The 13,246-nt window shown below is 38.7% G+C and overlaps 1 protein-coding gene across 1 annotated transcript in view; it reads left to right on the forward strand.

The window, feature by feature from the left end:
- RDX (radixin) overlaps window positions 1-12,245 on the forward strand; it is a 90,930-nt gene extending 78,685 nt beyond the window's left edge. The window contains exon 15 of the mRNA XM_057695742.1: window positions 12,164-12,245. Within this exon, the coding sequence (XP_057551725.1) occupies window positions 12,164-12,230 (67 nt within the window). The 3' untranslated portion in view covers window positions 12,231-12,245. The remainder of the gene's footprint in view (window positions 1-12,163) is intronic.
- Window positions 12,246-13,246: the final 1,001 nt, after the last annotated feature.

The following is a 13,246-nucleotide window of genomic DNA, read 5'->3' on the forward strand; positions in this document are numbered from 1 at the left end:
AAACTGGGATATTTAAGGATTTCCCCCCCTTTGGTTATTTTCTTTGGAGATTATTTTAAGTATTAAAATAATTATTATTGCCAGAGTTTCCCCTTTTTCATTAAAAAAACAGTTTTCAGCTATGCATGAAGAAAATTGTTTTCTAAAAACTAGAAAAGTAGGTCTTAAGTTAAAGCTATTTTAAGAAAAGTATATTTTTCATTGGCTTCTAGTATCATGTTATGTGCTGGGAGTTGCCAAATACTGCAGGTGCTTTAGGTCATACTTAGCTACTTCATGACTTAAGTCTAATTTGTAAAAAACTTGGTTAAATCATTAAATTTAAAAAAATTAGTGACCATGAAACAAAATTCAATGGATAGAAATAGGGTAACACAAAAAAGTAAGTCTGCTTCCTCTGTCTTCTAATCTTGCAGCTCTCCCTAAAGGTAACTAGTTTTTTCTGCTTGTACCTCCTGGAAATTACCTGAACATGTAGAAAGATACATATGTTATATACTTGTTGTTGTTTACCTAAGGTATAGCATTATGTATACACGGTTTTGCGCTTCTTTCACTGAGTGGAGCATTTTGGAAATCGTTGCATATAAGTACAAAAATGCCACAGTATTTAATTACGTGGGTGCACCTTAACTATATAATACTGCCATGTATTCTTGTACAAACACTGTGTTTTATCCGAAGATACTGTGTTATAGTCCAGTGGGTGAGGTAGTTTACATAAGATTTGGGTGTTCTTAAAGTATAGGGAGTTATTTTTTTACTTAAATGATGTAGGTGCACTTTTTACATTTTAAAAATTTAGATAGTAATGTGCTTATTGAAGCAGCTTTATAAGTAGGCACTTTTCGTAAATTGAATTTCTGTATTTCAGGTTTAAAAGGTGACATAGGTGTAGTGGTCTTAGTGTGTCACTTTTGAGGGTCCAAGTGTAAAAGATGTGCCAGTACTTAAACTTCTCTGACTTCTTCAGCTTTTATAATCAGAAAATGTTATTTTAAAAAAAGAAGCAAATCAATAGGATAGGATTTTCTAAAAGTACTTTGGGAGCTTTTTGGTTTTTAATTTCCTTTGAGTGCCACCATTTCCTCAGTGTAGATTTTCATTTGTCTACTTTTATTAAAATGGAAAATGACAAACTCAGATCATTGCAAAATACTCGACCATGACACCAAGCAACAGCAAAAGTATTTCAAAGAATATCAAAGTTTTCTTTGATTTTAAAGGAGGTAGATCAACTTAATTCATCCTATTATTTATGTGATTTCTTTCTGACCTTAAGAAAATGTCCTTTGATTTCAGACCTTACTTTTCAGATCAAATATTGCTCTTGTACCTATAAACTTTTGGTTCTTAAGTGATTTTCTTGGGCACTAAGTATTTTTAGAGGTATAGCCTAGATTAGTTTCAAAGTGCTAATGATATTTCATGTTAATCAGATAGAAGAAACACTGATCTTAGTGGTTTGTAGTCTCCCTCTCTTCCCCTGTTCCCTGAGATTCACGGTAAATTCTAAGCTGATATACTGGAGAGGCTCACAAAGTCTAGGTCCTCGGTCTATAGTCCTTGATCTTTCTATGGCTCTTCCAGCTGCCCAGTGCTGCTGAGTTCTGATCCCTGCTGTTTCTGCATACGTTTTCAGGCATGCTCAGAAATTGTCAAGTCACCTATTACAGACGTCGTAGTCCATGGTTATCTGTGTTGTAAGGGTGCAGGGATCCTTTCCCAGATTCTCTTGCTTTTTCAGCAGTTGTTCTTGGTTTTTTACAGTGGATACTTAGATCCAGGTTTTATTGGTCCAGAGCACGATAGATACACAGGCAGCCTGATTGGCATTTAGAGTGTTTGAAATAGGTGTGAAGCAGCATGATGTAGAGTTAATTGCATCAGGGTTTGCATTATGGCCTGGCCACTTTCTAGATGTGTGGCGCTAGGAAGCCACTCAGCCATTTGAGCCTCTGTTTCCTCCTCTGTCAGTGGGAGTAACTATTGATTTTATGAGCATTGACTGTAATAATATACATGGAATACTTGGTTTACAGCCTGGCGTATTAAAGGTGTTTATTAACTTCTGTCATTTTGTTTCTCATAATACATTTGCTCATCTTCAGTATTATGGGCATTAGTATTTGTGCCCCAGTCCTTTGGATTCCAATGTTTTTGTCTTCTGCCTGCTTGCCTGTTAAGGATTTTGTTTGTGATTCTCTTCAGAAGGTATCACTCAGCATATGTTTATTGAGTGTGGGCCAGGCCCTGTGCTGAGTGTGTAGAGATGAAGTAGACAGGGTTTGTCCTGAGCAGTAAAGCATGCGTGGTCTGCTCCCAGGAGACAAGGTGAATAGTGTGCGTGTTTGAATAAGTGAGATTCCCTCCTCAGCCTCTTAATGTTGGAGTCTGCCCCGTCTGCACTTGGCTCTCTTAGTGACCTCACCCAGCGTTGCTTGAGATACCATCTGTATATTAAAGACTCAGATCGCCAGCCAGAACCCTCTCCATTGAACTCCAGATGTGTGTATCCAGCTGACACTTCCACTTTGATGTCTAATAAGCACCTCAAACTTGCCATGATGTCAAACCGAACTCGAGGTCTTCTCCCCGCTTCCGCCCACGTGATCCTGCCTCAGTCTTCTCTCCTCTGTCCCTCCTCTCAGTGGATCTGGTCCAAACCTTGACTGTAATGTGATTCTTCCTTTTGTCTCATAAACTGCACCAGATCCAACCACAAACCTGTTGGCCCAACACTCAAAATAAATAATATATTCCAAAAAATAACTGTTTCATACATCCTCCACAGTGATCACCCCGTTCCACACACCAGCATTGCTTGTATTATTGCTAGAACCTTCTGATGGGTTTTCTGGCTCCCTCTCTTGCTATTCTACAGTCTGTGAAGACAGTAGCCTTAAAAAGGTAAGTCAGGTCCTGTCACTTATGCTCAAAAATCCTCCAGACTTTTTCCGCCTCAGTAGGCGCTGTACCCTTCTCAGTGGTCACTCAGAGCCCAAGGTGAGCTGACTCCTTGTCACTCTCAGACCCCATCTTCTGGTTTCCCCTTTTCCCACTGACTTGAGGTCATCTGGCTTCCTTGTTATTCTCTGAACTAGCTGGTGCTCCTGTGACCTCAGCCCGGAATGCCTTTTCTCCTCAGGTGTTTTTATGATGCACTTCCTTGCCACTTCCAGGATTTTGTTTAACTGTCACCTCAATGTGGCCTTCCCTTACCACCCTATTTAAAATTGCACTTTCCCCAATATTCCCTACCCATGTCTTTTAATTATTTTTCTTTATAGCACTTAATCTGACATACTAAATATATTTTTAATATTTTAATATATATTTTATGTTTATATATTTTAATTTTTTTTTACCTATTGTTTATTATTTGTCTTCCACTAGAATGTAAGCTTCACGAAGGCAGGTATTTTACTGTTTTGTGCAATGAAATGCGCTCAGTGTCTCGAGCAATGATAGCGCTCAGTATTTTTCGTTGAATGAATGGGGTGGATGAATTCTGGGAGCTCAGAAGGAAGGCTTCTAATCTTGGTGCAAGGCTTCCTGGAGGAAATGATTTCTAAGCCAAGTCTTGAAGAATGAGTTATTCTTTTTTTTTATTTTTTTTTTATTTTTTTGGGGGTACACCAGGTTCAATCATCTGTTTTTATACACATATCCCCGTATTCCCTCCCTTCCTTGATGCCCCCCCCTCGAGTCCCCCCCACCCTCGCTGCCCCAGTCCTCTAAGGCATCTTCCATCCTCGAGTTGGACTCCCTTTGTTATACAACAACTTCCCACTGACTATTTTACAGTTGGTAGTATATATATGTCTGTGCTACTCTCTCGCTTCTTCTCAGTTTCCCCTTCACCCCCCGCCCCCTCCCATACCTCGAGTTCTCCAGTCCATTCTCTGTATCTGCGTCCTTGTTCTTGTCACTGAGTTCATCAGTACCATTTTTAGATTCCGTATATGTGAGTTAGCATACAATATTTGTCCTTCTCTTTCTGACTTACTTCACTCTGTATGACAGATTGTAGTTCTATCCACCTCATTACATATAGCTCCATCTCATCCCTTTTTAGAGCTGAGTAATATTCCATTGTATATATATGCCACATCTTCTGTATCCATTCATTTGTTGATGGGCATTTAGGTTGCTTCCATGTCCTGGCTATTGTAAAGAGTGCTGCAATAAACATTATGGTACAAGTTTCTTTTGGGATTATGGTTTTCTTTGGGTATATGCCCAGGAGTGGGATTACTGGATCATATGGTAGTTCTATTTGTAGTTTTTTAAGGAACCTCCAAATTGTTTTCCATAGTGGCTGTACCAACTTACAGTCCCACCAACAGTGCAGGAGAGTTCCCTTTTCTCCACACCCTCTCCAACATTTGTTGTTTCCAGACTTTGTGATGATGGCCATTCTGATTGGTGTGAGGTGATGAGTTATTCTTAATCGGCAGGAGGGGGTGAGCGGTGAAGCTAGGAGGGCTGTCCAGATAGCAGGAACTGTGTATGCACATACCTCCAGGCACAAAAAGACCTGGAGTGTGCTGGAACTACCTGCTTGTATTGACAAAGTATGAAGTTTGAGATTGTGAAACACTGGAGAATCGGGGGGAAGCAGGTGTGGATGTGCCTGTGATGCTTGTTTTGGACAGTTTGAAGTTTGGAATGCTGATGGAATGTCGTAAGAGATCCCAGGGAGAAAGTGTAAGAAAAAAACAGCTAGCACAGAGCCTTGGTGAACACCAACATTTAAGCACTGCCCAAAGCAAGAGGAGTACATTCAGAAGAGAGAGCTGCAGAAACACTGCAGGGCAGAGTTAAGCATCACCAGTGACTGCCAATGCCACACGAAACAGACGTGCGTTACAATGTTTAAATGTACGCTGGCTTTGGCAGCAAGAAAATCATTGAAGAGCGCAATTTCTTTGGAATTAGGCTAGTTTTTCCCTTAGCTTAACTGTACAGTGTCTTCTGGGAAGTGGTTCCCACAAACAGAGAATGGGAAAATGCTCTTTTTAGTAGTGTCCTCTGTCAACTCCAGGTGTCTGAAGCTGACACTGGCATGAATTCCACCCCACACCCCTGCTCAAGTCTGTGAGATTGTACCAGTAAATGAAAATCTGTATCCATGTTTACCTTCTAGGGGTGCACCATGGTGGCATCTGAATGATTTAATCCATTCAAATAATTTCATTCACTAAGCACTTATTAAGTGCTTGAAGTTAGGTCCTGTGGATTCATAATTTTTTTTAATCAAATAGAGCAGCTTTTACTCAAATCATTCTCACAGATAATTCTTAAAAACATAGTCTACAGGAGGAAATGAAGAGTTAAGATACAGAGGGACAGATGAGTAAACAAGAGCTATCGGCTTGGCCAAAAAGTTCGTTCAGGGTTACGGAAGTAAGATGTTACAGGAAAACCCAAACAAACTTTTTGGCCAACCCAATAAATACAAAGATCTGCCGAACAGTAGACCCCTTGATAACATCTCCAAGGATGTAGAAGTTATTGCAATTGTCAGCAGGTATATCAGGAACAAGTACCATTTTCCCCCAGCTTTCCTTTAAGGCTGTGGCAACACTCAGTGGATGTCCAGTGGTGGTCTCAAGGCTGGTTTGCACAGGGGTTCCTTGAAAAATATCGTACCTTAGGAGCAGTTTGCAATGCTAGAACCAGGGGCGTCAGCTATGTAAGCAGAGGCTGATGAAGTCTGGGATCAAAGCAGCTCTAGAGTTGGACTGCGGGTTAGGAAAGTCTACTTATAACTTGGGCTACTTCTAGGGACCTCAGGATAGGTAAAAATGGGTTTTGTGTATGTTCTGGAGCTACTAAGGAACTTTTGGTAGGTGTCCTTGCATGTATTCATCCAAATATTTTAGTGCGTAGTACCATCTTACTAAACATTGAGAATATAACAGTGAAGAAGACTAGATCCCTTTCAATGGACTTACTTTCTATGGTAAGACATGAAACATGCAGAATAATTTAAAAGTTGTAAATTGTATTAGATTGAATCGTGTAAAGTTGCTAATATTGAACCATCTTTGACCTATAAAAGCAGCAAATTTATATCAATACTATGAAGGAAACAAGGGACTGAGTTGGGGAAAGAAGGATGATAATTGGGGATAGGAAGGTTGGAAAAAGCTTCTGTGAGGAAGTGGCATATAAGTTGCCACCTGAAAAAAGAGAAGGCTAGCCAATCGAGATGGCTGAGCACACTGGGTCTGGTGGGGGATCTTCACGCCCAATATAAAGAGAGCAGCAGCTCCTCAAAGCAGTACCCTCAGTGCTGCTATACCTTCAGATGTTCCAAGATAAGCCAGCAAACAGCTTTTAAAAAAGGATCCAAAGAAAAATGCTTTAAATATTTAAATAGAAATGTAATTTTATGTGAAATCTCTCAAATTTTGTCAGCTATTTTAAAAATTTTAGAAAATGTTTTGCAAGCCAAATAATGTATCTGCTCTCCAGAAGTGGCCCACTAGGGACACCAATTTACATGCTTTGCTTTAAAGCATTCCAGGTAGAGAAAACAGCATATGCAAAAACCGTGAGGCAAGAAAGGGCTTACTGGTTCAAGGAACAAGAAGGAGGACAGTATGTCCAGAGCTAAGTGAGCCCAGGGGAGAGTTGTCTGTGAGATGAAGTTGGAAAGGAGCCACATCTCAAGGATCTCACAGAAGCACAGGGGCAGAAGTAGAAAGACAGACGTACAAATATAGCGTGTACCAGACAAGCATGCACCTTGGGACCACACGTGCCTGGAGGAAGGGACGCCCTTTCCAAATCTGTACAAAGATGTTATAAATGCTGCAGGTGTCCTTGAAGGTAGGTACACTATCCCATTTTAGAGTTCAGTAACCTGCCCAAAGGCCAGCATAGTAGCAGAGCCTGCATTTGGGTTTGGGTTTCTTTGAATTGAAAGCCTCTCCCACCCTTTTCTAAAACTACAAAACGCTAACTTTCCAATTGAGACATGTTCACGTGACAGTGCCCTTTGGAGGATTTTCTTGTCTGCATAACTTAAAGTGAATGTATTCATTAGTTTAGAGGCCAAAGAAGAATGCTCTAAATATTATGTTGAATACAGGGTAACAGTGACCTGGAGATTAAACCCCATCAAATTGGAGACCAGACTTATTCCACTGTTTTGTATGGGCTTGTAGTGCCAACCTGTGAAGAGCTCAGTGCTCTCATTTTCAAGACAAGGTGAGTATAGCTTAAAGATTTGAAGTTGAAATACACAATTTATTCTTGTGGGGGTGAGAAAGCACCTTTTCTTTTTATTGAGTGTTAAATCCCTCGAAATCAAACAACTGTGCTCAAGGGATCTTAGAAATTTAGAAGAAGATGAAATTTGAGACGTGAAGATGGATATGAATAGAAATAGGCTGTTTCAGCTAGTTAACATGTTAAATAAAATATTTCAGGAATTTGGTGAGCAGGACTTCAGTGATAAGAACTGAACTTGGTCTAGGAAAAGTTCAAGAGGTTGAGGATCAGATTGCCTGGAGAGTTTCAGCTGGGGAAGAACTGGAGAGGAAGGTGGCCACAACGTGAGGCCTGAGAAATAAGTCACCGGGCAGCCTTGAGACAGGCTCACAGCTTAAGTGAACCACCTGAGGAAATGCCTGTGGAGGAGATTGCTAAACTAGTTTTCAGAACAAAACATGATGGAAGATTTCATTAAAATTCACCAGTCTTTTTTTGTCACTTATTAGAATATTTGATGACAGAGAGAACAGTAGCATAATTAACAATATTCTCCAGATGTCCTGTGTGGGTTATTTGACTTACCTTGTAGATAAAAATGGATCTAATTTCGGTTTCCTAAGAATTCTTTTAAACTATTAGATTTTCGCCTGTGGAGTTGAAAGGAAAATTGTACTTTTAAGAGAAAATCACTATGATTATCTATATTTTGCTTTGAAGTTAGTAGAGTGTAATTACTGAATAAAGAAGGAGTCAGCAAACTTTTTCTGTAAAGGCAGGTCCAGATATTAAATATTTTCAACTTTGCGAGCCAAATAGTGCACAAGAGCAGCCGTAGGCATATGTAAGTGAAGGAGCCTGGCTGCCTCCCTGTAAAACTTCATTCGTGGACACTGAAATCTGACTTTCATATAATTTTATGTCATAAAATTATCTTCTTTTGATTTCTAAGTCGTGGTCTTTCCAAAAACAGATGGGGAGCTGGATTTGGGCCATGAGCCATAGTTTGCTGGCCCTGAATTAAAGGATTTTAAAAGCAGTTAAGTTCTTCCAAGGGCCGGTGGTGTGGCTTTCTCAGCTGTCTAGGTTGTTTATTTCATGGTAGAGGGTCTTATTTGTAGCAATGAAGAGATTTCCTTACACATTTGAAACACTTCCAGCAGTGGTTCTGAAACTGGCTACATCAGAATCCCTTGCAGACTTAAAATACAGATTGCAGGGCTCCTGAAGTTTCTGATTCAGTAAGTCTACATGGGGCCAAAGAACTTGGACTTGTAACAGGTGAAAGGGCCCAAGAACTTGGACTTGTAATAGGTTAGGCGGATGCTGCTATCCTGGGACCACACTTTGAGAATCACTTATTTAGAGATGAGGGTGTCTGACGCTGTGGGACTAACACAGTTGCTTCTTTTACTCAGTGTCCTTAAAGTAGCTGTTGACTTCTCTACCCAGACGATTTGACACCTTCAGAATTCTAATGGTTCAAAGACCAAAGATAATTGGAACCAAATTTATAATTTCTCTGTCTATTATAATATCAATTTCTGAACTTTTTAAACATTTACAAACTAGAGATTATTTTACAACAGTGCCTAGGAGAAATATAAAGAAATATTATATAGAGTATATATTCTTATATAGTATTATACATGTAAATATATATATAATAAATACTCATGTATCAGTTTTTAAAATAGAACATTGCCAGTAACTTTGGCACTCTGTATTCCTCCTCCATCAGGTCTCCCTTTTCTTTGATTTTAACTGTTTGTATCCACAATATAATGTCTTCTTTTGCATGCAGATGAACTTTGCCTGCTTTGATTACACATGCGCCCACACACATCCATTTTGATGAATATAGCTGTGGCTCATTCATTTTCGCTGCCGTGAGGGTGTCTGTTTTATGAGTGCACTCCTCTGATGATGGACACTTGGATAGTTTCTAGTATTTTTTATCTTACAAACAATATAGCCGAAAATCTTCTTGAACATGTTTCCTAGTAATGTGAGCAACAGTATCTCTACCTAGGGAGGGGAATTGTTCAGTTACAGGGGCATATTCCACATGCTATGTAACCATCAACTTGTTTTCCAAAGGAAAGATACATCCACTCTGACTTCAGCACACTTGATATCACCAGCCTTTTTAACTTTCTGCCAATTTGATAGATTAGTTTGCATTTTCTTGATTACTAACATAGTTCAGAATTTTTCTTAAATTTATGTCTTTCATTTTTTTTTGTTTGCCTATTTTCTTAAGAAGTTTCTCCACCTTGTTTTGATAATAAAATCCTGACTAGTTTTGACCCTTGTTGTTCTACATAAATTTTAGAATTAGTTTAAATAATTCTGGAAAAGAAACATTTTGGTTGGAAATGTATTATTTTTAAGTATTCCTAATCATGAATATGTAATATCTCTCCATTTATTTTCTTGCTCAGTACCTTTCAGTAGAGTTTAAATTTTCCATTAAGATCATCTATATCTTTTGTTAGATTTATTATTAAGCATCTTATTTTTACTGTCTTTTTACTAGTTACGTTTTAAAGCTATTTGTGGCTGGTATATAAAAATGAAGTTGATTTTTGTTTGCTGACCTTATATTCGAGAACCTTGGTCAATTCTTATTGTTTCTTATAATTTGTGAAGCCTTTTGGGCTTTCTGCATAACTAGGCATTTTCTGCAATTAATACAGTTCTCAGTCTTTCTCTATCCATACAGTTTACTTCTTTTCCTTACCAAGTTGATTTGACTGAAGTTTTCAGTACAATGTTGAACATAAAAGTGGACCTCATTTCTGATTTAAGAAGAATGCGTCTAAAGTTTACCATGACATGTGTTTGCTGTTTTGGTAGATGACTTTATCAGGTTAATGAAACTTCCTTTTATATATATACGCCTATTTTGCTATAAGTTTTTTAAAAATAAAAAAGATGTTTAAAATTTATCATATGCAATTTCTGTGTATATTGACATAATATGTGTGTGTACTTTTTTGTCTGTTAACATATTGAGTTAGTAGATTGGTCTAATATTAAACCAAGTTTCATTCCTGGGCTAACTTGATACGATGCATGTCCTAAGCTATGGCTTAAGGGTCCGTGAACACGAGTCACATGATTGTGAATATCCTGTCCCTCTGATTTGTGTGTACCTCCCACTCACCACCACCACCACCACCCCACTATCAAGGGTTGCTATTTTCTAGATGTATTTTAATTTCGTCGCGCCACCTGGTGGCAAATTTTCAACATTTCTGATGCTATCTCTTCGCCTCCTTTCTTCTCTCAGGCAAATCCATACATGTAGTTTCCTCTGTTATCACTGTGACCCCTCATTTAATTTGATTTTCTCTCTTGTACCTTAATATCTAGTCACTTTACCCCCCCATCCTCCTTTCTCTTGCTCTTCCAAATTTTTTTCAGTGTGCTCATGCAAATCGTTCTCTTTTCCTTCCTTTTTTCTTTCTCTCCCCTTTTGTTCCATTATGGGTACTGTAAATCCACCTCAATTATGGTTCAGAATGGTGAGAATAGTGCTGGTTACTAGAGGAAAAGATACAGCAATACATTTTAAAATGACCTTTGGTACAATAAGGTGCCAACTCTGCTAACCGTCAAAGTCCTTGAAAATACTTAAAATTCTCTTTGAAGTGTTCTTAAATGTCAAATACTACTTAATTACCCTCTAATTAATTCTGCCCATTTAACATCAAAGTTCACTATTAAGGGAAAATTCTAAAACTGCTTTGTTTCGTTGTTTCTGTGTTCCTATATCCAAATGTGAGGGTTATACTGTATTTTACTGCAAAGACTCCATTTTTCATTAAGCATTAAACTGTTTGAAAACCAAACTAATCATCTATAACATGGTTTCCATAGGAAATAGCCCACCACAGATGCCCTTTTGATATATAAGCCACTTATATGACACAGATTACCAGTAAGCAAATTTCCCATTGCTTAACCCTCAGACATAGAAGATAGTGTAAACAATATTCTCCCCAGTCAGAAAACTCACACATGGATAAGCTTCATTGGTTTAGCGATCTCTTTTTAGAGTTAATTGTGACTTTGGTCTTTCTAAGGGCTGTGTCTGAGAATGGCAGGAGAGTCAGCTGAAGAAGACAGAACAGGGAAAGCAGGGCCGCATCGGATCTCTTTAGCCACTGTAGTGCTAACGTGGCTGCAGGGGCCGGGGTTTTGATTGCGTGTTTGCCTTACTCACCCTAGTCTTTTAGTAGGCAGATACAGTATATTGAACCTTTGTTTATTCATAGATAGCAAGTATTGATTTTAAAGTAGGCACCACAAAGCATTTTGGGTACCTAAGTCTGGTTGGTGCCTGAAAGATACTTGAATCAAGATAGAACCTCAAAATATAAAATCTGGTCTTCAGTGTTACTCTAGTACTTAAAAAGCTTTTGATGGCTTTGAGATCTGGCAGGCTTGTGAAACTGACTAGTTTGTGCAGAGCTGCTGCAACTATTAGAATTCTAGCACAGGGTACTGCCTGGCATGTAGTCGGCATTTGACACATACTTGTTGAATGAATGAATAACCAGGATCATTGCTGAAATTCTGGGATTTAATGGTTTGAATGCAAAAATAATTAAAAAGCCTGGAAAAACATCCAGCCCTACTAAAGCTACAAATATTGCAAATAAAATAAAATGCATTAATAACCCCCAAAAAACTAGCATCTCTTTAAAAGGGAGATTTACAGTTATTCTTATTTCCACGTTGTAATAGTGGAGATTCAAAAGTGATTGAAAAAGAAAAGTTAGAGGTTAAAGATTTGGCAGTTTGGTTGCCTCGAAGGCTCTACATAATGCAGGGTGACAAGGGTGCTTCTGGCTTCTGTACTACAGTATTTGGCTTCCTTCTGTGTTCTTTTGCTAAATGCTTTCTAACCTTTTGATGTCTCTTTTAAAAGGTGGGGACCCAAACTGTATGCATTGTTCCAGATGCGTTCTTGCCAAAGCAGTATAAAGCAAATGTAACAGTTAGGAAGAAGGCTCTCTCCCTCACTGGGTAAGTACAACTGGCAGCCGTGGCCAGGGCTAGCCCACCTTCCCTTTAGACCTGCCACACCCTCTCCACTGCAGAAATGCTGGGGGGACCCCATAAAACCTGAATCTGTTAATCCACAGCCCAGAGCCTTTAGCCTAGTGAAATGCCAGTCAAAAGAACTGACCCAGGGCTCGCCTTACCATTAGAGCACCTAATCCCACCCCCTCCAGATTCTTTCTCAGTTACTGTTTGCATCTCTTCGACTCTTTGCCAATCAAGAACATTGAGGTCAGACAGAGTTTATTAAAATGAGACTTTACCTATAATCTTGGTTAGCCAATTAGACATGCTACTTTAGACGGTTCCCTTACCTTTGTGAAGGAACCCTCTTGCTGTAGAGTATTATAGTGTAAGCTCACACATATGACACTTGTGTGCTGCTGGAAGGTTATTTTTTTTTCTTATTTAAAAAAATCTCCAGATATACTTAAAAATGAAGTGCCATACCTATATACTAAGTAGAAGAATTCCAGAATTGGTTCGTAAGCCAGATTAGTATTATGCATTGATCTCAATTTGGAAATATTTAAAAAATCATTGATCAACAGATGACCATGATGAGAGGTTGTTTCACAGTTCCTTAACTGATTTTTTGACCCATTCCATTTCTAAATGAAACTACAGCAATGCAGTTTATTTTGTACATCTTGAATGGTATAGTTGAGTTCCCCCAACTTGCTGATTAAACCTCCCCAAATTCTCTAAATCAGACTCAAATATGTGAATATATTTGAGGTAACACTTAAAGATGTCTGTTATAACAGTATTATTTTGGGGTTTTTTCATGTGACATAAAAAAGTGGTGGTATATGTTCACTTAGGCTGGGAATTTTTAGAAATGATTTGCTTCTTTGGCCTTGACTTTGCTTATTTATTTATTTATTTATTTAACCCAAACTCCAAATACTTCCCTCCCCCCACTCCCCCTCCCCCTTGGCAACCACAA

Source organism: Hippopotamus amphibius, chromosome 9 (genome assembly GCF_030028045.1).
Source record: "Hippopotamus amphibius kiboko isolate mHipAmp2 chromosome 9, mHipAmp2.hap2, whole genome shotgun sequence".
Classification (NCBI taxonomy): Eukaryota; Metazoa; Chordata; class Mammalia; order Artiodactyla; family Hippopotamidae; genus Hippopotamus; species Hippopotamus amphibius.